The 26,714-nt window shown below is 36.2% G+C and overlaps 1 protein-coding gene across 3 annotated transcripts; it reads left to right on the forward strand.

Annotated features, from left to right (window-relative positions):
- On the forward strand, window positions 1–26,315 carry ARI8 (IBR domain-containing protein). Of its 3 annotated transcripts, none has more exons than XM_088128300.1 (16): window positions 1–451; window positions 3,642–3,766; window positions 3,960–4,065; window positions 4,186–4,276; window positions 7,097–7,246; window positions 7,897–8,069; window positions 8,756–8,860; window positions 9,075–9,163; window positions 10,415–10,522; window positions 10,748–10,838; window positions 10,946–11,035; window positions 20,086–20,133; window positions 24,683–24,754; window positions 24,830–24,929; window positions 25,031–25,157; window positions 25,577–26,315. In XM_088128300.1, the coding sequence occupies exons 1-16, from the start codon at window positions 260–262 to the stop codon at window positions 25,842–25,844; spliced, it is 1,935 nt and encodes a 644-aa protein (XP_087984426.1). In that variant the 5' UTR covers window positions 1–259; the 3' UTR covers window positions 25,845–26,315. The 3 variants fall into 3 exon arrangements, with proteins under 3 accessions (XP_087984426.1, XP_022144490.1, XP_087984427.1); XM_088128301.1 differs by having other exon boundaries at window positions 353–474; XM_022288798.2 differs by lacking the exon at window positions 7,097–7,246 and having other exon boundaries at window positions 2–451.
- The last annotated feature ends 399 nt before the right edge of the window (window positions 26,316–26,714 follow it).

The following is a 26,714-nucleotide window of genomic DNA, read 5'->3' on the forward strand; positions in this document are numbered from 1 at the left end:
AAGTGTTGTGAAAGAAACTCTGAAATTCGTTTTCCATTTCTCTTTCCTACTCATTTACTCGAAGAACCCCTATTGTTGTTCTTTCTTCTCTTATCAGTCAGTCATCAGCCAAACCACTACCGCTTTCTTCCACTATCTCTCCAGTCCGCCATTTCCACACTTGGATCATTCCCATTTTTCACCCTTGTTCATCTTCATCAGCTCCTCAATTTGAATTTCAGCTGCTGGGACTTTTGCTGCCCAAAGGGTTTCGGGGCCAATGGAATCGGAGGACGAGCTCGACATGCACGATGCCCACGACGACGACGACGAAGACAATGAGGACGCCTTCTACAGTGGCGGCGACGATGATGCTGCCGCCATCGACAGCGACGATGCTGATGTCGGCGATTACGAGTTTATTGATAATGATTCCGACGATTCCGACGATATGGTCTCCTATCGGCACCAGGTTGATTTTGTTCCCAATCCCAGGTTTATCTGAGTTTCGAACCTTTCGCGTTTCCCGATTGGCACTGACAATTAGTAGTTTTAAGCGTTGATGGTGAATACTCGTATTCGCCGATTTCAGTATTGTACTCTCTACTAATCTCAATCTCAATTTCGACTTATATCTGCTTTCCTTCTTTTTCTTCCCCTCGTAGAATACGAGATTGGGTTTTTCTTTTTTTTAGCCCTTCTTAGAAATGCTTAACTAGAGCGTGTGCCGGACGATCTTTCCTCTCTCTAGTCTCTATCTCTGAAATCTAAATGAAAACAGCAACCACATTAATCTTAATAATTTTTGTCATTCTACTGATACGGGGTTTGTTCTTTTTCTTTTTTTTTTTTCCGGTTTTGATGGTTTAATTGATTATTTAAGTGCAATTAAAATATTGAAAATTGTTAAATTTAGGTTTATATGTTGAAATATAGAATATATGATACTTTTCTGGAAGAATTTGAGAATTTTAGAGTGTTCCAGTCCTCGTGGAGTTCGAGCAATGGTACCTGGTCGGTTTTAGTAGGCAGAAGCTAAGCCTACTGGTAGTGGCTTGTATAATTTTTTAAAGATAATAATAAGAACAAGAGTCAACCAAGAGGATCTTTTGTATCTGCCAAGCCATGATTCCTTTATGGTCGTCCAAGATTGGCCGGTAATCTGGTGGTTTAGGCGATTGTAGGGCAAAGTTTTAAGAATCATTGGAAGGTTTTGTGGACTAATGTTTGTGGTGCTCTTCTCTAGAACATGTGGCTAGAACATTATAGAGAAAAGTAAAAATTCAAGGGTGAGTAGACAGGAGAGAGTAGCTTTGGGAAGATATTGTTCATCGTGTCTCTCTGGGCCCTAAAATCCAAGTACTTTTGCTACAACGTAACAATTTTGATGAGTAGTTGGAGATCCTTTTTATAACTCTGATCTTTTTACGTTATCTTTCTATTTAATGAGAAGATTTTTTCTTGTAACAGAAATTTCTGTATGGTTGACTGTTCAATTTCTCAAACACAGATTTAAACTGTTCCAATAACTCAGCCACTTCGGGTGCCATGGCCTCGCATCGGACTGCCTCAATATTTGAATCCCCTTCTTGCTTTGTTGTCTTAGTCTAATAAGATACCTCTGGCTGTTATTGGCCCTCGATTTGACCATGGATTTTAGTGAGGCTTCAGTGTAAGTCAGACTGAGATCTCCTTCTTAGGACCATTGATCTCCAGAAAATTTGACCTTCATGTCCAGGGTCCTACAATCTATCTCGATATATACTACCCAATTTTCTTAGCTGGGACATTCCCAAGATTGTATCGATATAACATTCATAAGGTAGGAAGTTCTCTATCAGACGTACCCCTTGTTTAGAAAGACCCCTCCTCAACATTATCCCTTTACTTTGACAGAAATTCATATCCCCATTGGATGTTTTGGAGATTGGAATATTATGTTTTGCACTAGTTGGTACAAAAAAAAAATTGTGGTGTAGTTCTATTTCAGTGAAAAAAAAAAATTGTGGTGTAGTCCCACATTCGTGGGAACCAACAGTTTGGTCTAGTTCAACTTGCCTTAAGCTTCATGAACTAGTCAATCCTACCATAAAGTTAAGTGATAATTCAGTAACCTCTTCAATCTCTAGGAGAGGAGACGTAGGTTAAGGTTCCACTTCTTTTTCTTCCTTATCTTTCGAGTCATTTGACCAAACAACTCCTTCAATTCCTTTGCTTGTAGTAATGTATCACTTTAAACTTCTCATCAAATTGAAAATGGAGGCCCTTCTCTTTCTTGGCCTTCAATTTAGCTTCAAATTAGTGTTTGAAGGGTTGAGGCTTTGCTTGACTAAGTGTTCTCCCCATTGCCACCATTCCGTTCAAAATGGTTCTAGACCATTAGCTGCATTTCGAGCTGCCCATGGCACGTGCAGAGTTTTTGGTGGGTTGATGAATCTCGGAATGAAGATAGGGCTTGATTGTTATCTTTTAAGTGCTCGGCCGTCTACATTATTTCATCCAACCCATTGGGTTTTAGCATCCTTATTTCAGCTCAAATTACTGTACTCAGCCCATTGATAAAGGCATTTCCCAGCACCTCATCCTATGTATCTAGTAACGACTTGGCCAAGGTATCAAACATCCGTTGGTATATTGCCTAGAAGCTACTCATTGATACCATGATAATGGGTCTCCCTCAAAATTGCCTATGGGTTTTTCTTCTTGTTTTTAGACAATACATGAATTTTGAAGAATCTCTCTCTACTCGAGAGTCGAGACAACCAAGAATTTCGAACCCCTCACATTCTAGCTGATTATCTCTTAAAGACTAAGGGACCTTGATGGAAGATGAAGGACACTGCCGTAACAAACTGCATTCCAAAATTATAATGAACAATCCAACCCAAATCCTATAGAATTTATAGGCATTTCCAAATATCTCTAAAATATAATGTCAAGTGAGATAAAAAAGTAGAACATGCAACTGGGAAAGTAGTCATTGCTACTTTCCTCTCCATTGAGTTCGTTTTTCTTTCAAGCTTTTACTTGGTTTAAATGTTCTCTCTCCATTTTCAAACTATAGCACAAATGATCATTTGGCTAACTGGAAGAATTTTATGTAACTTTCTATATCTTTGGGGGGGGGGGGGGGGATTCTTTTTTTTCTTTCTTCTTTTGGCTATCTGGGAAAGTATCTGTTCCCTATTAAAAAAAAGAAGGTAATCATCACTACTAAAATGAAATCAAAGAAAATTTGCATCTTTGTCTTGAATAATTTTGTCTTCTTTATTGTGTACTTTCTTGATTTCTTCTATAATTGCCAAATTCTTTTGAAAAGGAAAATTAACTTTTCATTAAATTAGTTCAAGTACAAGACCCTATAGGGGTATGACACAGATTCCTAGTACGACAATAAATCTAAAGATCTTATGAGGTTATCAACCACCTCTCATATTACAAGGAAATTATGAAAAAGCCCCCAATTAATGGAAATGTTCTTGATTTCTTCTATTATTGTCAATTAAATAGCCTATTAACTCCATTGCCTTGGATTTTGGTTGCTCTTGGTTATCCTTCTTTGTACGTAATGACTTTTTGGTTTCTTATTTGAAAGAAAATGATCCCCACTCTTTTGTTACTGTACTAATGTATCACAATGAACTATTTATATTATTTTTCAGCAAAACTATATAATCTTGGCTGAGGCAGATATACGGCAACGACAGGAGGAAGACATCATGAGAGTATCCACTGTTCTTTCTATTTCAAAAGTTGCAGCTAGCATCCTGCTCCGATATTACAACTGGTATAAATCTATGACCTGTATGTAAACTACTTCAATATGGCTGATTCACATAATGGGCTCTACTGATGCGAAGTACATGTCATTTGTTTCTGTGTTGTAGTTATTAGACTACAATATAGTTCTTTAGTACCTTGCATAGCATGTCATGCACCTGATCCCACATCATGTTTTCTGTATTGATCTTGCTTTGCAGGAGTGTCAGTAAAGTGCATGATGAATGGTTTGCAGATGAAGAAAAGGTCCGTAGAGCTGTTGGCTTACTAGAAAAACCAGTTCTGCAATCTTCAAATGAACTAGAAGTAAGCAATCTCATATTTTTTAAGATTAATTGAGCTTCTTCAAATTGTTTTTTCATTAATAATTGCTTGGTAAAATTGAGAAATACATGGTGTTATGATATATACCTTATTTTTTGGCAGCTACCTTGTGGTATATGTTTCGAAATTTATTCACGTGATAAGATTCAGTCTGCTGCTTGTGGCCATCCATTTTGCAATACGTGTTGGACAGGTTTGCCAACTTATATAACAAGCCATTTTGGTCAACTACTCTATTATATTTACTTGGTTCTAGCTTGTCCTTTTTCTTGATTAAAAATAACAAATTGAAAGAAGGCTATAGAATAAGAGATTTATCTAGGGAGCTTTTTGGTTAGACTTCTTGTTAATTGAGATAACCTCTTGTGCCCCAGAAATCCTTGTGACTCTTATATGGCCTTAGAAAGATGGATTGAGGCTTTAAATTTGGAATTGGTAAGATTGCAAAAGGAAATGGTTTCTTTCATAGAGGGTCGGGTTAAAAGAAAGTTGGTGCTGCAATTCGAATGGAAGAAGGAGTTAGCTGATGGCTATGCTTAATGTTTTGCAAAATAAGAGATTTATCTAACCTATAATATTTTGCTATTTAACTCAGCCATCATCCTACAAGGTGAAAGCAGGATATTAAATTTTTGTCAACATGGCGCTATTTCCATCTATCTATTGGGTTCGACATCGACGTAAGGGGTGAATCGACATTTCCATAGTATTGCATTAAAAATTGACAAAAAATAAAAAAAATATCAATAAAATAGCACTAATATGGACATAATATTAATATTAATAATTTTTAACTTATTTTAAAAGTGAAATATTTGTTATGAATTCTTTATTTTTAAAAATTTTCCAATATTTTCATCGACATTTTCATAAAATTGAGACATCAACATTTTCATTGATATTGACATTGACATTGACATTTAGACTTTGGCTGAAAGAAGTACTTTGCACTTCCCTGGGGGTTGAGGATCATGCTGGGAATATCATTAGGGTAATTAAACAAGGAGTTGGTCATAAATAGAGTGAACGGGAAAATGAAGGTAGCAATATTGTGTATTGTGTTTCTATAACGACTTTATTGAGTAGTTGAGTGAGCACCACAGTAGCTTTAGTAGTTGAGTGAGCGCACCACAGTAGCCTAATAGGAGGACATCTGGGGGAGTTGAAGACGTACAAAAGATTAGCAGTTGATCTATATTGGGATGTGCAAGTCGGTCAAGGAATTAGTGGCTAATTGCAAAACATGCCAAAGAGACAAATAGGAGATGTTATCATCGGTGGGATTGCTACAACCATTACTAGTGCAGGACCTTCCAAGAGAGGACATCTCCATGGACTTCATGGGGGGTTGCCAAAGTTGGAGGGGAAGGATACCTTACTAGTGGTGGTGGAGTGCTTGACTAAATATGCTCACTCTATATTGCTCAAGCACCTGTTTATAGCACAGTTTGTGGCAGAAGCATTTGTGAGAGAAGTAGTATGACTGCATGAGATTCTGCAATCCATAATCTCAAATAGAGATAAGGTATTTGGAAGTTTGTTTTGGCAAGCAGTTGCGGGGGACAAAATAAAAAAGAAGCACGGTATACCACCCACAGACGGATGGGCAAATCGAGGTGGTTAATTGGGGAGTGGAGACAATATTTGCTATGTTTTGCATTTGATAAACCGAAAGTATGGACTAGATGGATTGCTTGGGCTGAGTACTGTTACAACACTTCCTTTCATGTTTCTAGCAAAATCACACCTTTCCAACTCCTATATGGGTGGGTTCCTCCATCCATGCTACAGTACAATTGGGGCACCTCCCCAATCTCAACAATGGATCAATGTCTGTGGAAGCGGGATGCCATGTTAGATGATCTATGAGTACAACGAGTGAGGTCCCCACAATTGATGAAAGTCCTTGCTGATCTACACTGTCGAGATGTGGATTTCCAAGTGGGAGAGCAAGTGTGGCTAAATTTACGGCCCTATAGGCAATGTTATGTGACAATTGAAAGAATGAAAAATTAGCCCTGCCCCTTGATTCTATGTCCACTTTGAGATTAGAGAGAAGATAGGAAAAGTGGCTTACCGCCTCGAGTTGCCCACCACGTCGATGATCCACCCTGTCTTCCATGTGTCTCAATTGAAAAAGGTAAGTGGGGAGTCTAGATCAACCCCTTTTTACTAGTGAGTCTTACATCCGACCTTAGTTTGAATCTCAAAACAATTAAAATTTTGGGGGTTGCTCGATATTGGATAGCATAAAGGAGAAAAAGAGGTCTTAATTTAGTGGGAAGGATTGACAACAAAAGAAGCTTAATGGGAATCTTATAATTGGATCACGGAGCAATTCCCTTCGACCTTGAGAACAAGGTGAAAGTTTATGTGGAGGTTGATAGAGAAGAGGAGTGCGTGTGGGAGTGTGTGTCATGGGTGGTTGGGAGACTCTGCATTAAAAACAAGGCTCCCCTCCTTATTTCAAGTCTTGTCTACTCCTCTTATAACTGTTTTAGATTCTTGGGATCAAAGTACTGCATATTGGTAGGTTGAGATACCCGTCGTCGGCTGAAGGACAACAAAATCAAGGAGTTTATGGCCTTAATTTCCAGTATGAATTTGTTTTCTCTCAAGGATGGGGAAGATCAAAAAGGTTGGTTGGAATTTTCTAAAGTTTTCTCGGTAAGATCGTTTTGCAAGCAATTGATTCATATGCTCCTTTGCCAAAAGAGTATGATGCTGCTCTTTGAAAATTCAAAAGTCAAAAAGAAAGATAATGTTTTTGTTTGGATTCTTCTTCTTGGTAAAGTAAATACGGTTGAAGTACTCCAAAAGAAGCTTCCTTCAATGGTCTTCCAGCCGTTCATTTGTATCTTATGCCCTAATTCTTGTGAAACCCAGCAGCATACCTTCTTCCACAGCCCTTATGCTTTGGTTTGTTGGAGGCTCTTATTCGAGATTTTTAATATTTCGTGGGCTTTCGAGTTAGATGTTTTGGCAAATTTTAATTTTCTGCTGTTTGGTCCAGTTTTAACCCTAAAGCAAGTCTTCTTTGGCGTAATGGTGTTAAAGTGGTGTTGTTTGATCTATGGTTCGAAAGTAATCAAAGGATCTTTGAAGGGAAAAGTAAATCTCGAGTTGAATGCTTCAACCTCACCAAGTTCAAGGCCTCACAATGGTGTGTTCTTTCTAATTTGTTTGCTAATTATTATCCTAATATGATTTTAGAATTGGGAGGCCTTTATTAACTCCCCCTTTAAGTTTTTGTCTTGCTCTATTCTTTTGGTGTTTGTTTCTTTTCATTGCTCTCACTCTGTATTGTCAAACATTTATGTTCCCTTTTCATTTATTAATGAAAAGTTCGTTTCTTGTTAAAAAGAAAGCGCCAAGCAGGAATACCAAAAATATTCAAACCTTTTTTTATTAAAGAAGAACGCAAAGGGCTCTAAAACACAGGGAAGTTTGCATTTCAATTCTGTAGCAAACCATCCAATGCTTCATCTTCAGATGCATAAAATAGACCAACGCAAATAGATACCAAAAAGTTCTTTCTTTAATGAAAAATCTCAAATGTACATATCTAACCCAAAAGCCGAAGAAGCTGCTCATGAACCAATATAAATTATAGGAAACAACCTTTGCTTTCATGGATAATAGATCAGAAAGGAAAAAAGACTTATTTACAAAGTTTAGAGTTGAAATTCTCTTAATACTTGAGAGAAGAAATAATTTTTTCCCTTGGATTGAGTTTTAGCATTTAGGTTGTCTTATCTATTGTGATAAAGTTCTCTTTTTATTGATCACTCTCTCTCTTGGTGTGTGTTGTAGGTTATATTAGCACATCTATCAATGATGGTCCAGGATGTCTTATGTTGCGATGTCCAGATCCATCTTGTGGTGCTGCTGTTGGTCAAGATATGATAAATTTATTAGCTTCTGATGACGACAAAAAGAAATACTTCCGCTATTTTGTTCGATCCTATGTTGAAGACAATAGAAAGGTTTTTTGCAATTTTAACTTTGTTTGCTTCCAAATATTTTTCTGATTCCAAGACATACAAATTACTTAAATAATGGCAAGTCCTGCATTGAAAGTTTATTCTTGTATCTGAATGAAAGACAAAGCAATCAATATCATTATATAGCTAAAAGGTAGATTAGATCAATGTAAATGTTTGTGTGTACATGAAGTGTTTTCATGCTTTCAACTTCTGTTGCATTCGGATGATAAATTGTACGTGTAAAACATATAACAACCAACTGCTCACAATGGAAAAATGTCCAACTGGAGAAACAAAAAATGACAAATTATTTTCCTAATTTTTAGTATCAACTTTTGTATGAATGTGATGAAAGAATTGCAAGGATCTTCCTCAACTTCAAATTTTCGAAGGCATTCAAACAAGCTCTCTGCACTAATAGAAAAAAAATAATAAAAAATCATGCACTTAATTTCAAAATGAGCTATTACTTCTTTTAATTTTCATCTGATTACAGATTTTTATTTGAAAAGCATCATAAATTATTTTAAGAAAAATAACATCATAAATATTGCTGCTCCTGCTCAATGAACATGTTTCCATTTTATATCTGATGTATGGTAATTGTTCAGTTAGGTTAAACGTTTTCTTCCGAAGTTGGTGTTCATATTAGGCATAGTTAATGTCAACTTATGGTTTCTTTGTAGACCAAATGGTGCCCTGCTCCAGGATGTGATTATGCTGTAGATTTTATAGTTGGAAGTGGAAGCTATGATGTTACTTGCAGATGCTCCTATAGCTTTTGCTGGAATGTGAGTCAGCTCTAAGTTTCCTTGTCTAAATACTTTGTAATTTCAGTTCTGCAATCTACTTTGATTGGGGTAGTTCTTTTTGTAACTTCTGTTTTTTCTCTGGGAACTTGTGTATTGAAACTTTTCACTCATCAATGGGAAGTGTGTTTCCTTATAAAAGATTCTATTATTTTATTTTTCATTCTAAAATTACACAAAATATGACGTTTTGCAGTGTACTGAGGAAGCTCATCGTCCTGTTGATTGTGGCACTGTAGCTAAATGGATACTGAAGAATAGTGCTGAGTCAGAAAATATGAACTGGTATATAATTTAATAATAACAATTTAGGCATACTGTTCAATTTCATAATCAATTGGTGGCTATTGGAAACTTCTTGAACTTAATACAATGAAGAATGTTATTCTGAAGGTAATCAGATGCTTGAGATGAATTTCTGTTTCTTATCAGGCAAAAAAAAAAAAACAAAAACAAAAAAGAACGAATGCATGAGATGAAAAGAATAATATCTATATAGATAGGGCTGAGATCATTCCATCCTTTTTTTTTAATTCAGATCTCATATTTGTTATTTTCTCATGTTATCAATGGTATCTTTTGTCTTTAGGGTTTTAGGAGTCTGGAATCCTTTGGCCTGTTGGGTCAAATTTTATTATTATTTTTATGATAATGCATTTCTTTTCTTTTTTCTTATTTATTTATTTTTTTAATATTCTCAATTGTTTTAGCTATTTCTTATCATTTCTTTTTGGTGGCTTCACTGTGCTTTTGGGCTGTGTTTTGTCATATTTCATTCTTTCTCAATGAAAGTGGCTTTTTCTTTTTAGAAAATTAATGATTCAATCATTTTAGTTAATTTAAAATTTAATGATATTTGAGTTATGATTTTAGTTTCTATCACCCCTAATATATAAAGTGAACGTACATATCGATTAAAATAAAGTGGAAAGGGAAATAAGAGAATCTTTAGTTGTTGCTAAACTATAGATGGTATACACTATGTAGGTTGTGAAAAAATTATGTTGCTCAAAATTCTTTGCGTGCCTCCCTACCCATCTTGATATTTTGAGTCTAATCGGACAGGGGATAGGAAGTTGCTCATTTGCCGCATGACTTCTTGTATGATTGAGGTAGATGTAAACTTCAAGTTTCCATTATGAAAGAAAAATTGAAAAAGTTTGTTTTCCAAATGGTCCTCCATAATCACCTCTCGGCTCCCAGCTATCCTAAAAAAGGTTATGTAAATTTGGAGCCTTGTTTCTATCAGACCCCAAAATCCACCTCGATCATCTCCTCTTGAAGAAGGATTTTCAAGGACATTATTTTTTTTTCATGCCTTTATACTTGATAGTTTATAAAGGAAATTGATATTTGATACAATTGCTTTAAGTTTGTTCTTTTACATAATTGCTTGACCTTTATTATATATTTGTTCTTTAATTAAAAGTACCTGTTTCTTACCAGGAAATAGTGATCACTACATCGCTAGAAGTACTGTTAACATTTTAATGGTGTCTTCTTCCATTACCATAAATATTCCTTTACTGATTTCAGGATATTGGCAAATTCAAAACCTTGTCCAAAATGCAAACGACCTATTGAGAAAAATCAAGGATGCATGCATATTACTTGCACACCACCCTGTAAATTTGAGTTCTGCTGGTAATTTTGCCTCTCTCAAATTTTTTCTTTTATTATTTATTTTCATTTATTTTAATTTTTTACTTCTCTTTATTTTGAATTTTGTTACATAGCATATCTTGTTCACAGTTAAATTGTTTTTCTTCCTTCTTGAAAGTTCCCTTATTAGAAGGAAAAAAAGTTATCAAATCGCTAATAGTATTTTTATTACTTAATTTATAATTTATAATTTTTTTAATTTCACAGGCTTTGCCTTGGTCCATGGTCTGATCATGGAGAGAGGACAGGAGGATTTTATGCATGTAATCGCTATGAAACTGCAAAGCAAGAGGGAGTGGTATTGTTATAGACTTTATTTGTGTTGAATCATTAACATTTTCTTTATGTTACTCATTTTTGTTTAGTGGTGTTCTTTATGGTTTTCTTCTCCTTCCTGTTCATCAGTATGATGATGCTGAAAAGCGCAGGGAGATGGCCAAGAATTCTCTGGAGAGGTATACTCATTATTATGAAAGATGGGCTACCAACCAATCGGTATGCTTTCTTTTTCCTGCTCACAACAGAATAATACTCCTATGGATTTTTTTTTTTAACTTTTGTTCTTGTGGTTGGACTTTTTACAATGTAGTGATAACGCAATTTAGAGTTATCTTGGTCATAAGAGCTTACCTTGATTTGTAATGATATATAACCTGGATGTACTAGATCTTGTGATTCTATTTAGTTGTTTCTTTAATCTCCTTGAGAAATCCTTGAATCTCAATAAAACTCTTCCTCTGAGAACACCTCCGAATTCATCCAAAATAGGAACCCTCAAGCCATCTCTTTATATGTAGTAGGTGGTGGATGGAATATTTATAGATGCAAGAACTGACATATACAGTTCTGTAAAGTTCCTTCTTTTAATATCTAAGTGTTCGGGCCAAGTCGTGCACCTCTAGATTAATTCACGGAACAACTGTCTGACCTTACTACATTTGGTTGCCACAAAAACTCGGAAGAGTTCTTAGATACGTGGATACTATAGTTTAAACTCATCCCGTGTAAGCCCCCTACTTTTTCACTAGCCCCAACGAGTCTGATGGGCCAACTATAGAAAATCTTTCTTTTTCTTGTAAAAGGAACGTGCAATTTTTTTCTTTTTGATAGGAACTAGAATTTTTTGTTGCAAATTTTCAATAAATTATTTGGTTTAATTCGGTGCTTGGCCTCTTGTGGAGAATTTGGTTTCCATAAGGATTTTTGGGATAGGGATATTGTGTGATTGCACTCTTCGAATTGGTGTTTACTGAGGTAAGGAAAATGATCTCTTCTCTCCTAGGTTTTCTACTTCATTAGCATCAGTTTGTCAAGTTCAATCTAGATCAGAGTTTGTTTACTTCTTCAGGTAGAATTGCCTCTTCAAGATTGATTTTTGTTCTATCGTCTCAAGGGTAGTCCTTTATTTTCAGAAGTATCATGGAGATCAATAGTTGTATTGAAAATAAACACTTTTGCATTTGGAAGAAAAATCACCTGTTTTTTTTGTCGGAGATATGATCTCAACCTCTTCAAGAGGAATTTAATTTACTTTTTGCAGAGGATAAATTACACTCTTTTACAAAAATGGATTTTTATTCCTTCTCTTCCTCGAGAACAGACTATGGTAGTCGAAAAAGCTTCTTGTGCAGATAATCAAAGTTTTCTTAAATTTTTTGAAGATGTTGCCCTTACCCTAGTTCCAATCACTGAATAGGTAGGCTTTAATTATGGGCAACGGGTTTTTGATTGGTTCCACTTTGCAGCAGTTTTGAGGGTTGAGATATTATCGCTTTTGTGTCTTCTCTTGGTGGAGGGAGGTTTCAGTTTCTTTTCTTCTGGCGATTAGCTTGTGTTAAGTGAGGTTTTGGTTTCCTCCTCTGCGGTCTATCCTTTTGAATTGGCGAGCTTTATTGATAACAGTATTCAACATTTGTTCTTGGGTTTCAGATCTCATCTATTTCATGAGATTTTGGTTTTTATGTTCTGTTTGTTTTTGTTTTTTTTTTCGCTTTCTTCGGGAGCTTGTATCCTTGAACTTTTTTTCTTCATTTTCATATTATCAATGAAAAGTTTGTTTCTTTGTTAAAAAAAAAAACTTCCATTTAATGTGGTTTGAGAAATTACTAGTTGAAATGATGAATCACCCATTCAATCGTCTATTTTTAGCAAATTAGAGACTCTTGGAGTGCTTGTCGAATTCAGAAGATAAAATGAATCTCAGTTGTCACATTGAATGTGTTGTATGACCTATCCCTGGTGGGAGAAAGAGTGTTATAGTTCCCGTTGGTTGTAATAAGGAATGATGACTTAATTTTTGGGATATGCTAATAAAGAAGGATGACTTGCTTTAGGGGACATGCTAAAAGTTTGTTTGTCTAGATATGATAAGTTTTTGTTGAAAGAATAAAGAGAGTTCTTAAAGGATAAAATTCTTTCATCTGGACATCTAAGATATCCTATGCAGAATTAGAAATGAAAGGATGCAGAGTGGAAAAGAAATCTAGAAAGGAAGACGATAGCTTTTTGGGTCAGAAAAGAGCATGAAGTTTGAAGTTTCAGACATTTATTGGAAAAACATTAGGGTAATCACTTAGTTGAAATGTTGAATGCCCTTGACAATTGGAAGGAAATTGCCAGCACTCTAGAATCAAAGTTTTCTCAATCGTGTTTCATTAACCCCTTCTTGGGTGACAAAGCAGCCCTTATGAAATTTTAAGATGGAAAATTGCTAAGTAAAATTGATAGAAATAGAAAATAGAAAAGCATTGAATTAAAGAAAAGGTGTATCAGGATAAAGAAAAGGTTTATTTTGGTAAGGTGGGGACTACACTAGAATTAATTCTGTTAAGGACAACGGTACCCCAAGTATCTCCACAATGGTATGATATGTCCGCTTTGGGCATAGCCTCATGGCTTTGCTTTTGGTTTCACCCAAAATGCCTCATACTAATGAAGATAATTTTCCTTCCTTATATATCATGGATCACTTTCTTCTCTAGCCAACGTGGGATTTTGTTTGCATTACAAATACAAACCCAACAATCCTCCCCTCGGATAAAGTGCCACTTGTATCTTGCCTCAAATAGTCATGCACTCATCTCCTTCCGGCATGGAATGGGAGCCCACTTCTATCCGACACTTCTAGATAGCTCACTTGCTACACGGACCAACATTGTGGGAACACCAGGTGTCGATATATCGCACCCTCAATCTCCTCCCCTTGAACAAAGCTACACCACTCTTCCTATCAGTCCACTCGACTGTGATAGGCTTTCTACCAATCTACCTCGACTTAATAGGACATGTCTTGCTCGTCACCGAGCACAGAGCACGTCTTTGCTCGTCACCTCGAGCACTTTTTGTTCGATTTTGAGAACCATCCACAAGTTCCGTATTGACTATTAAGCTTACCAATCACTTTTATTCGACCCCCGAGGATTCCTCCCACACAGCTAGACTTTTTTACCATGGTTCTGATACCACTTGTTAAGGACAACGGTACCCCAAGTATCTCCACAATGGTATGATATTGTCGGCTAGACTTTGCTTTTTTACCAGCTAGACTTTGCTTTTGGTTTCACCCAAAAGGCCTCATACCAATGGAGATAATCGTCCTTCCTTATATACCATGGATCACTTTCTTCTCTAACCAATGTGGGACTTTGTTTGCACTCCTTACAAACCCAACATAAACGAACAACAATTTCATGAGGGAATGAAGAGGTATCTTCCTATAAGTTAGTGGTTGCCCGTGCATTAAATGAAAAGCAACTGATTGCTCATAGTTTCCACGAGAAGCCTTCGGAAGTGAGCAGGTTATTAAAGGACTGCATGATCAATGAAAGAGCATTAAACGCCATTGGCCTACATGACTCCCTTCCACTAAATCAGAGACCTTCTTTTAAGATAACAAAAAGCTGCCTGAAATTTTAGATGAAATTCTTCTAGAAGATACTTCTCCGCTTCCCGAGAGTGTTAGACAATAAAAAAAACTCTTTCAACCAAGCATATCCTGTCTTCCATACTCTTCTATACTAGAAAAAAAGGTCTGAATGTTACATTTGCTCCGTCTTTAGCAAATAATCTTGGCATGGACATCCAACATTCAGATTTCATCGAGGAAAAGTGTTTGAGTTTATTATGCTTTCCTAATGTGGAAAGTAAGTCCATCGCCAACAATGTGGTGGATGAACATTTAATGCCCAAGTCTCAATTACTTTGTTTTATAGTATTTATATTATTATATTTTGTATTTTTAAATATCGTAGTTATTTGTCTTTTATCGTCCTTTTACCTTCTTTACTTTAGATCAACCTTGTATATTTGTCTATATATTCTTTAGTGAATGAAATTGAGATAATTTGATTTGTGATCCTTTAGTCTTTACATGGTATTAGAACATTACATGGCATAAAAACGCTGTCTTTCCCTGGGGCAATTAGGATTTTGTGAACCTTAGGATTTTTTTGAACTTTGTGAGCCTCTAGGGTTTAAAGTTTGGAACACTTTCTTATAAGTGTTTGGTAGTTTGTACTAGACCTGCGGCCACTACCGTTGTCACCATCTCTGCTGTCGATGCTGCTATTGTCGTCATCACCTAGACATCACGAATCAAAGCTGCTAGAACCATTCTTAGCAATTGTCTTTACAATCGTTCGTGGCATCAGTTGCTTGTCTTTCGCCTTTCAAATTCCACTGTGTCTTCCTTCACCACGGTACAGTTCTACCGTTCATGGCTTTCCTTCTACTGTTTGTTCCTCTAGGGTTTGGATCGAGATAGGAAGTATCTACTTTGGGTCTATATATTCTTTAGTGAATGAAATTGAGATAATTTGATTTGAGATCCTTTAGTTTTGACATGGTATAAGAACATTACATGGTATAAAAACGCAGTCTTTCCCTAGGGCAATTTGGATTTTGTGAATCTTAGGATTTTTTTGAACTTTGTGAGCCTCTAGGGTTTAAGGTTTGGAACACTTTCTTATAAGTGTTTGGTAGTCTGTACTGGCCCCGCGGCCACTACTGTTGTCACCATCGCTGCTGTTGATGTTGCTATTGTCGTCATCACCTAGCCATCACGAATCGAAGCTGCTAGAACCCTAGCGTCATTCATGATCTCATTCTTAGCAATTGTCTTTACAATCGTTCGTGGCATCAGTTGCTTGTCTTTCGCCTTTCAAATTCCACTTGTGTCTTCCTTCACCGTCGGACAGTTCTATCGTTCATGGCTTTCCTTCTGCTGTTTGTTCCTCTAGGGTTTGGATCAAGATAGGAAGTATCTACTTGGTCCGGTTCGATTTGGTTTGCTCTGGTTTGGTTTGGTTTTTTATCTGATTTAATTTGGCTCAGTTCTGAATTTGTGTCCTTATTGTTGAGGATAAGGCTGAGAAGAAATCAGTGGTGACATTCGAGATAGTTTCGATGATGTAAAAATTCAAAAATGTAATTTGAATGGATCCAACTACTATGCATGGAGAACAAATGTTCGACATTTGGACGGAGCATTGATATGGACGATCATATCACTGAAGATCCTCCAATTGATGGCAGCATAGGAAGTACTAACCCTTCATTTTTTATGGAGTGTCCATGTCGCACGTGTCGGAACCGGATACGTCCGGACAAGCTCTGAAGACATTTTCAACATGCGAAAAACCGTGTCCTCTTTTCTGTTTTTTATAATATTGGACATGTGATGAACACACCTTTCAACATGCGAAGGACACGCCCGAACACGCCTAGCCACGGACACGACCATTTAAAAAAAACAAATGAAAACGAGCCCAGCCCTAGCCCATCAAGCCTTTATTATAAAAACGAAAAAAAATTGTAATTTTTTAAAAAAGCCCCAACTCGTCGAATAAGAAAAACTCTCTCCCCCTGACAATTGTGCTCTCTCTTACCTTGCCTCCCACGACCAGAGCTGCCTCCCTTTGTGCCGCCGCCACCGACCAACATTGCTGCAGCACCGTCGCCAACCAACTAAGTTGTTAGTGCTCGCCTTTATGTGAAAAGAAAAATTGAAGAAGAGAAGAATTGGAAGAAAACGAAGAAAAATAAAGAAGAGGAAGAAAATTTTGGAAGAATAATCCAAGAGAACAGTAGTTGGAAACAGGAAAAAATAAAGAAGAGGAAGAAGAGTTTGGAAGAATAATCCGAGAGAAGAGTAGTTGAATGGAGTTTTTTTTTTCCTTTTATATTTGTTATAAATATTTTTTTGTATGGTTAATTTATTTAGAAATATTATTACGTCAAAAAATTTTTAAAAAAATGTGTCCCCAGTGTGTCCGTGTCCTACAATTTTAGAAATTGGCGTGTTGTCGTGCCTGTGTCGTGTCATGCCCATGTCCGTGTCCATGCCCATGTCCGTGTCCATGCCCATGTCCGTGTCCATGCTTCTTAGATGACTGGAGGATCAAATCCATAATTTAATTGAGTGAGATCATTGGCCCGATTAATCATTGCGCATCTATTAGAGAATTACTTGAAAATTTGGCATCCATTCATTATGGGAAAGGAAACATCAATAGAATGTTTGAAATATGTAAGGCCTTCTGGCTTCTACCAAACCTAAGATGGGAGAGAAATCTCTCACGAGTTATTTTATGGAGTGCAAAAGAATCTAGGTAGAATTTAATGGGTTGCTACCAGTCAGTACTAATGTAAAAGTACCACTTTCCCAATGAGAACAATTTGCAATTATGAGATTTCTAGTTTGTCTACCACCTCGATTTCATATGACCAAATATCAAGTGCTCTCTATTTCAAAATCTCATCGTTGGAGGAGGCATATTTGCATGAGATTTCAACTTAGTTGCTACCAAAGATCAAGGCCAAAGAAGAGAACTCTTTTATACATATTTCAAGTCAAGTACATATTTCTCTTTGACAAAAGAATTTTCTTCTTGCTTCTTATTACCTCAATTCTCAAGAAGTATTTCAACGTTCCCAAATATTTTGTATGGAATTGACTATGAAGAAAAGTCTTAAGAGACAGGATACCTCATGTATCATTATCAATCATAAATAATATCATCAACATATACCACTAGTAAGATGACACCAGCTAAGAAGCACAAACATTCGGTTTTTTATAATGTGTCCGTTTGAAACTTCGATACTTCGACACTTATCGGTCACTTGTTAGCTCAATGGATGTGTGTCACACACTAGTAGAACAAAGTGAATAGGTCCAATACTTGTTAGACACGTATCAAACGCTTGTTAAGCATAAGAAATAGAGTAAATAGTAATTTAGGACAAATAATAAACTTTGAGAGACAGAGAGACCATAGAGATTGTTCTTCTTATCTCTATGTTAGCTGACCAGGTTGTGAGTTTGAGTGCTACGAATGTTGGGGGGGGGGGGGTGCGGGTGGGCTTTCTCTTGTGAGTTGTTTTACCACTTTTTATGTGATATGTCTACCTGTGAAAGTCCCAAACAAGGTTAGGGCCTTTGTTTGACAGGTCTTACTTGGTAGAGTGAACACCTTGGATCGTGTCTTCAGGCATTCTTTGCTAGTGATGAGGCCGTATTGGTGTGTTTTGTGCAAAGAGGATGTTGAGGGCCCGAACCACATCTTATGGAATTGTCAGGATGCACAGACTATTTGGGATTGCTTTTTTCAGTTGTTCCAGCTTAGTTGGGCCAGACCTAGTGGCTGCTGAGATATGTCATTAACCCCTCTTTTTGTGATAAGCATCGTGTTCTTTGGCAGGCAGGTCTTTTCACGATGATCTAGGCTCTTTGGTTGGAAATGAATAACAGGATTTTCAAGGATTTTAAGAGGTCTCCCAAGATGGAGTGATATTTAGCTAGGTTTAATGCCCCTGTTTGCGTGTGAGTCCACTAAGGAATTTTGTTTGTACTCTGTAGGTCTTATTTCTTTGAATTGGAGTCCTTTCTTGTATGGTTAACCTTCGGACTCCATTTGTGGGCTGACTTTTTGTATGCTCCTTGGCTTTAGGCTTCTTTGCCCCTTATGTATTTATTCTGAAAGTCAATCTTAAATATGATTCCTTCCATTTTCTTAACCCAATGCCTTTCTAAAGCCTCATTAGCTATTAAAATCTAATCAAAGATTTGTCCTCCACTCACAAAAGGCCGCTTGAGATAAGGAAATGGTGTTGGGGAGTACCCTTTTAATTGTTTCCGTCTAAGTTTTAGATATGATCTTATAAAGGCTAGTAACCAAACTAATTTGTCTAAAATCCTTGATTTTCCTAGCATCAAAAAATAAGCATTTTGTTCATGGCCGCATGCACCACATCTCTCATATAATTCATTAAGAACCCAAAACAAGTTATCTTTTAATCAGTCCAAACTATCTTGAAAGAACTTCAAAGAAAAACCATCCACTCCAAGAGCCTTAACCCATCACAACTAACACTGCTGCCTTTTTTAAGTTGGGTCCCCTTTCTTTTCTTCTTCTGCTTGCTTTCCTCCTTTTTTTCTTTCCTTTTTTGTCTTTTAGTTTATTCCAGCTGACGTAACAGTCCTAACGTGTACTACCGTACCAACTTTATGAATATGCTGCAAGATTCCCTTTTCTACTTCAGCCTTTCACCTACGCTAACGATAGCATTATCCTCAACTCAACTCTCTACCTTTTACCAATGCTATTACAGTGTGCTATAGCATTTAGCTCCTAGTACTTGCTAGCTCCCTTTGAATAGCGTTCAACATAATAATTCTGATCTTAATGCTGAAACTTAACTAACTAATATGTAACGTAGGTTGAAGCAAAAAATGGCAAGAGACACCTCAGAAAACCTATTTTTGAGATAGGTTTTAGTTTAAATTAAAAGGTATAGTTATCAACAACATTTTAGGGACTTTTCTAAAATAAGATATCCAACATCATTTACCAAGCTCAGTTTCTTTGAGTTATGAATCACTAGTGGGTGGTTATCTTTTAAATCAAGGTTTACCATCAAATTTTTTTAGTGGTTTCTTTGCTTGTTGGCACATTGAAGCTAACAATAGCAAGAGAGACCTCAGAAAACCTATTTTTACGATAGGTTTTAGTTTAAATGAAAAGGTAGAGTTATCAACATTTAACAACGTTTAGGGACTTTCTGTAAAATAAGATATCCAACATAGCCGTTCCTTTTGATATATTTTTTGATAGAGTTATATTACTAGCTCTTGGTTGGTGTAAATGTTTCTACGCCCTTTAACAGTTATTCCCTAAATGCGCTTATTACAAGTTGGTAAGCTTTCTTGTAATTGCCTATATGACTTTTTTGTATATTTCATACCATCAATGAAATATTGTTTCTCATAAAAAAAAAAAAAAAGATATCCAACATCATATACCAAGCTCAGTTTCTCTCTGTTATGAATAACTTGTGGGTGGTCGGCTTTTATTTCAAAGTTTCCTATCAATGTTTTTAGTGGTTTCTTTGCTTAGCATATTGAGTTGTTCATTGATGAAAAGATTGTAGTTTCAATTCCTCAGTGTTTTTCTGCATAATTGAACTCACTATGAAGCACCAAAACTCATGATGAACTCTCTATGCATAATTGAACTCGGGAGCTAAACCATGCTTCATAACTGCAGTCTAGGCAAAAGGCACTTGCAGATCTCCATCAAATGCAAACTGTGCATGTAAGTTGATGCACTCTCACTAATTTGGATTGGTTGGGCTATTGTTTTCTTAAATGATTTTAGACGTGGAATTCTTATATTTTATTTATCTCAACCACTTGTCCACATGTTTTTGTGCTAACAGATGGGCATGCCAATTTATCTCACTTATATTTCAATCTCTATTTGTTGGGACATTGTTGGTTTCTTCTTTTCTTTGTCTAAATGCCTATAGATTTAATTTTCTATAATATCTAACTATGTTCCAATTATCTTCAGCATATAAAGGAAAAACATATCGAGCAAGTTCATGTTTCTCACTCAAATATCATTTTGCTCAAATTTTTTTCCCATGTTCATGTGTCCAAATATTAAAAATTAATTATGATCGATGTTGGACTGTTTGGAGTATGACGATTGTTGTAGTGCTTGTATTATTATATATTGTATTATTGTAAACATCTTAGTTATTTGTATATTATCATTCTTTTATATTATCTTAGGTCAAGCTTGTATACTTGTCCATATATGTAATTTAGTGAATGGAATAGAGATAATATGATTCTCTCAAACCTTTAGTCTTTACATGGTATCATAGTTCTAGATTTCTTCCGAGGGCAATTAGAATTTTGTGAACTTTGTGAGCCTTTAGTATTTGAAGTTGGAACACTTAAAACCTTTAGGGGCCATTTGGTGGAAGGTTTTAAAAAATAGCCTGAGATTAAGATGTTACATTTTTAATAAAAAAATGAAGTATATACTTAAATAAATTAATTTATTACAATAGAATTAATTAATTTAATACATTATTAGTAAAAATTTAATGTTGTTTTATTAATTGTAAATTTATTTTAAATATTTTAACTAGATTTATTTAATTAATTTTCATAAAATAAAGTAAATAATTACATTAAAGAAAACAATTGATTGATAAACAGGGGAGAGAGGTATGACACAAAACTCATGGTCAAACCCATGAAAATGGGAGGGTAAAGAAAGTCCTTGTCCATGGGAATAAAGGATGCCTGGGAATAGCTTATCCCCAGGCAAAGTGTTCAAATCTATGTAATAAACACGGATTTTACTTACCCATGCCCATTCCCACCACTAAACCCCCAACCAAACCGTTCCTTAGTGGTTGAAGTTGAAACACTTTGAGAAAGTGTTGTTTAGTATTGTGAATCTAATATCGCAATGGCCTTTAAAAACTCTAGCCACCACCCTTTTTTTTATAAGAGACAAAGAAGGTATAATAGAAACAAGCCCCAAAAAAGGGAAAGACAACCTTAAGGCGGAGGGTAGAGAAAATCCTCCCCAAAAGACTATACAATCGCTGATTTCCAATCTTTCATAATCAAAACCCTTCCCAAAGAAGGTAATCAAAAGCCACCACCCTTACCTTTAAACCTAACCACCACTATCGCCGTTGTTGGAACCCTAGCCGCCACCATCCAAGAATGATGCACCCTACATTCCCGCTGCCATCTGATGCACCCTACATTCGGCAAGGTATGTTCACTATTTTGGCACCATACTTTGTTTGTTTGCACTCACCTTATCTGCAAGTCCAAGTCCACATCCTCTCACAAGTTTGTTGGTTCACACTCCCCTTCACTACATTGTCGTGCAAAAGTTTGTGGTAGTGTTGCTTGCGATTCTACGCTCGCATTCCTATTTTGACCTTGCTATTCATTCGCACTTTCATTGGGTTGTAGCTCCATCATGAATCTTAGCGTTCATTGCTCATCATTGTTCGCCTCACACATCATGCATGTACACTTTTTCCTAATTTATCTTCTTCCCAATTTTCTCTCCCACCTTCTGGTCCTCCCCAATTTTCTCCACCCTCTCTCGCACATCTTCTCCCTCTTCCCCATCTCTCCTCTCTACTCTCTCACATATTCTTCGTCTCTTCCCTTTGCTCTTTTTCTCCATTTTTTTATCTTCTTCTTGAACCTCTTCCCTTCTCTTTTCTTCATCTTTCTTCTTCTCCAAGCACGTACGTCTTCTCTTACATCAGTTTTGGCCAAAATTGACCAACCATTCAGCGTAGTTGGTCGATCGTGGTTGTGGAATCCTTAAAAACCGCCTTGTTCTAACCGGCGAAAACCAACATGTCGGTGGTGGGCGACGGTTCGAGCCCAAACCCGACCTCGACCGACCAATGAACACTCTTAATGGCAACCTCCTTCACTACCATGCCTTATACCAACAGCTTCTTCGTCACTAAAAGGTTTAGGAGGTTAGTAGGAAAGGTAAACTATCCTACAATGACTAGGTCAGACATAACTAACTTATGCAGTGAGTATTGTGAGTCAATATATGTCTCCTCTTATTGTTGAGCATGGGGCTGCATTGGTATAGATTCATGTTATTTGAAAGTTGCTCCTAGGCATGATTTACTATATAAAGATGGAATAGTCAATATATGTCTCCTCTTATTTTTGAGCATGGGGCTGCATTGGTATAGATTCATGTTATTTGAAAGTTGCTCCTAGGCATGATTTACTATATAAAGATGGAATATTTTGATCAGAATCTAAGGAAGATAGAAGATCAACTCCATGATATTGTATATTTGTTGGAGGTAATCTAGTTTCTTGGAAGAGTAAGAAACGAAATATGGTGTCATGTTCAAGCGCGAAATCAAAATATAGAATGATGACATTGTAAATTAACTTGGATATATCAACTTCTAAGAAACATTGACACAAACAGAACATGACACGATGATACATCAATTTCTAAAAAAATTAGGACACAGACATATTGGGATACTTTTTTTTTAGGATATATGTAAATTTAACATAAAAATACTAGATGTAATCAACTAAAAAGCATGAAATGTCAAGTTAATTACAAAACACATCATCTCATTCAACAAAACAAAGTTTCTAATGCAAAGGAAATTAAAGCTATCCTCTTTCGTGCGTAGTGGGTGGAGTTCTTTTTTGTGGAAGGTGGAATCGTGGGAAGGCAGAATTTAGGGCTTCTAATCGCGGGAGGCAGAATCCTGGGGTTCTTTTTTATGTTTAAACATTATGGTTTATGGGCCCTAAAAGTGGCTGGAGTGATCTTTTCCAGTTTTTCTTGTGTTGAAAATTAAAATCCTTGTTAAATGGGCATGTTAGACACGTGTCTGGAACGACATATTCGTGTCCAACAAGGAAACTCCCCTAAAATGTAGAGTCCGAGTCTCGTAGGAAAAAAGAAATAGAAACATGTTTGGTAATCATTTTTTATTTTTTGTTCAATACAATTTTAAATTTAAAAAGGTAAAAGTTTTATATGAAAATTAATTTTTTAAATCAGGTATTCAACATTTTTACGTTTTATTTATGCATTGTATGAGTAATGATAAGATAGATAAAATTAGGAGCTTTAGGTCACAATCCCAATGTGAACCTCTTAAGCAGAGATTCAAGAATCTTCCTCATTTTTCATTTGATATCTTCTCTTCCAGATTAAATAAGCAGTTGACTAGATCATTGAACTGTGCATAGACACCAAAACTTTCTTCTTTTATCTGGACGTTCTCAAATTGTCTAGTGAAAGAATTTGTATATTTTCCAACATGAGCGTAGTTCAACCGTTAAGACACATACTGATGCAGTCTCGGGTAAAATGAAGATTTCATTGATTACTCTCTGTTTTACCGCAGCTTGTGGTCTGATATTTGTAGTGCAGAACAATGAAATTGAAGCTAACAAACTCACCACACCCAACAACAATGAAATTTAAGCTAACAAACTCACAAGTCACAACCACACCCAACTAACTAAAATAGCCGTTGGAGTCAATAACAGCCTAACTAATTATAGCAGCCCTTGGAATAAGGATGTCTACAATGAGCTGTTGAACAGTACCGCTTACTCTCATCATCTATACCTTTCCTTAAGGTCGATGGTTCAAATTTACACCCCATGTATACTTAAAAAATATATATAGAATTAAAATAATTATAAATAGTGGATAGTTTGGAGAATGTCACATGTCTCTTTGGCAATCCAATGTTCAATACACATTACTGAAAGCCCGAACAGGAATCTAAAAATGAATAGGAACCCTTATCTTGCAAGCTTCCTATCGTTATTCTTGAAACACCACCCCCCAGGGTTTCATCCTTACCCAGATGGCAGAAAGTTCATATGGGTTACTGAAAGAACACAGTACTCCTCGAGCTTAAGGGAGACCACAGTTTGCAGGAGAAGGGGAAAACATAATGGGATTATCTCGAGCTATTCACCACTGTATGGTTAAACCATAAGATTAATGTATTGTAATCCCAAAACATATAAAAATTAATTTTACCATCTCTTGGAATTTTTATGCTTTAAATATGAAGACAGAATACGTCTTCTGCATTTTCAATGTTATTAATGAAAACATACATTTATCAGCAAGATTTAGTAGTGCACAGCATTTTAGAAACCTTTCAATTAATGGTCTAGAGTATTTAAAGCCAATCTCAACGGAAAAAAAAAAAAAAGTTCCTTTGCCCAATCTGCTTTTATTTCTTCCGTGTCTTGAAATATGGAAGAGATCCCTGACATAATTGTTGATATTATAGCTGGAAAAGTTAAGTGACATTCAGTGCCAACCTGAGTCACAGCTAAAGTTCATAAGCGAAGCATGGCTACAGGTATACGGTTATGTTTTGCTTTAAATTGCTATACCTCAGTATGATCTACTTTTAATAAAAATTTTATGTTCCCAGATTGTTGAGTGTAGGCGAGTTCTTAAATGGACTTATGCCTATGGATATTATCTACCTGAGCGTGAACATGCGAAGAGACAGTTCTTTGAATATTTGCAAGGTGTGTCTTTTCCTTTGAATTTGAGATTGAATGGTTCTCATTTAGTCGGTTCCCATTATCTGATTGATAAATGAGGGCATATTGGTTCGTTTTTTACACAGGTGAGGCTGAATCTGGGTTGGAACGACTCCACCAATGTGCAGAAAAGGAGTTGCAAGTTTACCTAAATGCCGATGGTCCTTCAAAAGATTTTAACGAGTTCCGTACCAAACTTGCTGGACTAACCAGGTGATTCTTGTAGACATAACAATGCTTTTGATGTAGTTAAGCCTCGAACTTTCCAAATAACATTATGATGTTAGGATCTTGAATTCATAGTTAAGGTTTGTTGTAATTTAGCGCATAACAAGGGGTAAATGCTCCACGTGAGATCAATGCTGTTAATTTCTGGAACATTCTCATGAAAGTGGATTAAGAAGATACTGAAAGGATTTACTGAGGTTAACTGAGAATGTAAGGTTGATGCGCGTTGGACATATCCACTGCTGGAAGAACTTTCCTGGAATTATCATTGATTAGGTTTACCGTTTATCATGATAAGATTGTTGCTGGAGATGATTTTTACTTATCTTTCCAGCTTTATTGATGGTAATATGCAATGTCATCATTTTTCCTATTATTGACTTCTCGAGGCATTGCTATAACAGTGTAACTCGGAATTACTTCGAAAATCTAGTACGTGCTCTTGAGAATGGTCTGGCCGATGTGGACTCCCACGGTACCTGCAGCAGAACTGCGAGCTCAAAGAGTACTGGCAGCTGTAGGAGTAAAGGTGGTAAGGGCAAGATGAGCGCATTCCGAGCTAGTGGGTCAAGTCGGAATATTGATGATACCGACCATTGGTCTTGTGAACATTGCACCTTTGCAAACGTCAAGTCAGCTACCATCTGCCAGATGTGCCAGCAAAGGCGATAACCATATTCACCGCTGGAAAACCAACATGGATGATGAGGCGTTCATTCCTCCCATCATCTGTTCTCGCTGGTCGGAATGTTCAAGTGCATTATTTGGCTTTCAGAAGGAAATAACTCATTTTATTTCAGGTCATCGGATTTCGGACCAGCGCAACTGGACCAAGGCATAGGAGTGTTTGAGAAACTGAATATCAGCTGTATATAGTTCCTACTCTTTGATTGTTTTACGTTCATTTATAGCATCTTATAACGTGTACCCAACTTGTGATAGTGTATTTATAGATACATAATACGTATAAATATATATATCTGTATCAAGCATTAGATGCAGACAGGCCTTTGAGTCAATAAGCTGCCATTAACTGTTGTAAGAATTATTTCAACATTCTGCACCCTTCACTGCTACTTCACATAGAAGGGATTGTATCTGAATTCAAATTTGCAACCTTATGATATAGTTTTTCCTTTTTCATTTTTCATTTCACCATTACAAATTTACAATTTGGATATAAGGCATGTTACTATACCGATATCTTATCCAGTTGAGTTATGCTTAGTTGACAATAGTGTTATATACAACTTTTGGATGTTGTGAACCGACGTAAACTTTTTGTTTAGATTTTCAGTTGGAGAGTTTCTGTTTGATTAACTTTTCATTTCGATTTCCTGTTGAGTTGGATTACTGTTTTTGTTCAAGGAATTAATACGGTAAATGGGTGGTTTTTTTTCCTAACATATTAGAGTGAATATTTGAATATTTAACCTTTAAAATGGATGTTTAATGTCTTTAATAGTTGAATAATTGTCTTTAAATGTACATTATAGGGTAGTTATCAAGTGAAATTGAATCTCGTTTTAAACCATTAAAATG

The sequence above is a fragment of the Momordica charantia genome (genome assembly GCF_013281855.1).
Source record: "Momordica charantia cultivar OHB3-1 chromosome 8 unlocalized genomic scaffold, Mcharantia_2.0 BLBB01000008.1, whole genome shotgun sequence".
In the NCBI taxonomy this organism is placed as follows: Eukaryota; Viridiplantae; Streptophyta; class Magnoliopsida; order Cucurbitales; family Cucurbitaceae; genus Momordica; species Momordica charantia.

Bases quoted from the DNA above. Each gene is read 5' to 3' on its own strand.
- ARI8 (XM_088128300.1), top strand. From the start codon at position 260: ATGGAATCGGAGGACGAGCTCGACATGCACGATGCCCACGACGACGAC. The intron at 24,755-24,829 runs GTATACGGTTAT...TTATGTTCCCAG, and splicing joins TAAGCGAAGCATGGCTACAG to ATTGTTGAGTGTAGGCGAGT. The intron at 25,158-25,576 runs GTGATTCTTGTA...TTGCTATAACAG, and splicing joins AAACTTGCTGGACTAACCAG to TGTAACTCGGAATTACTTCG.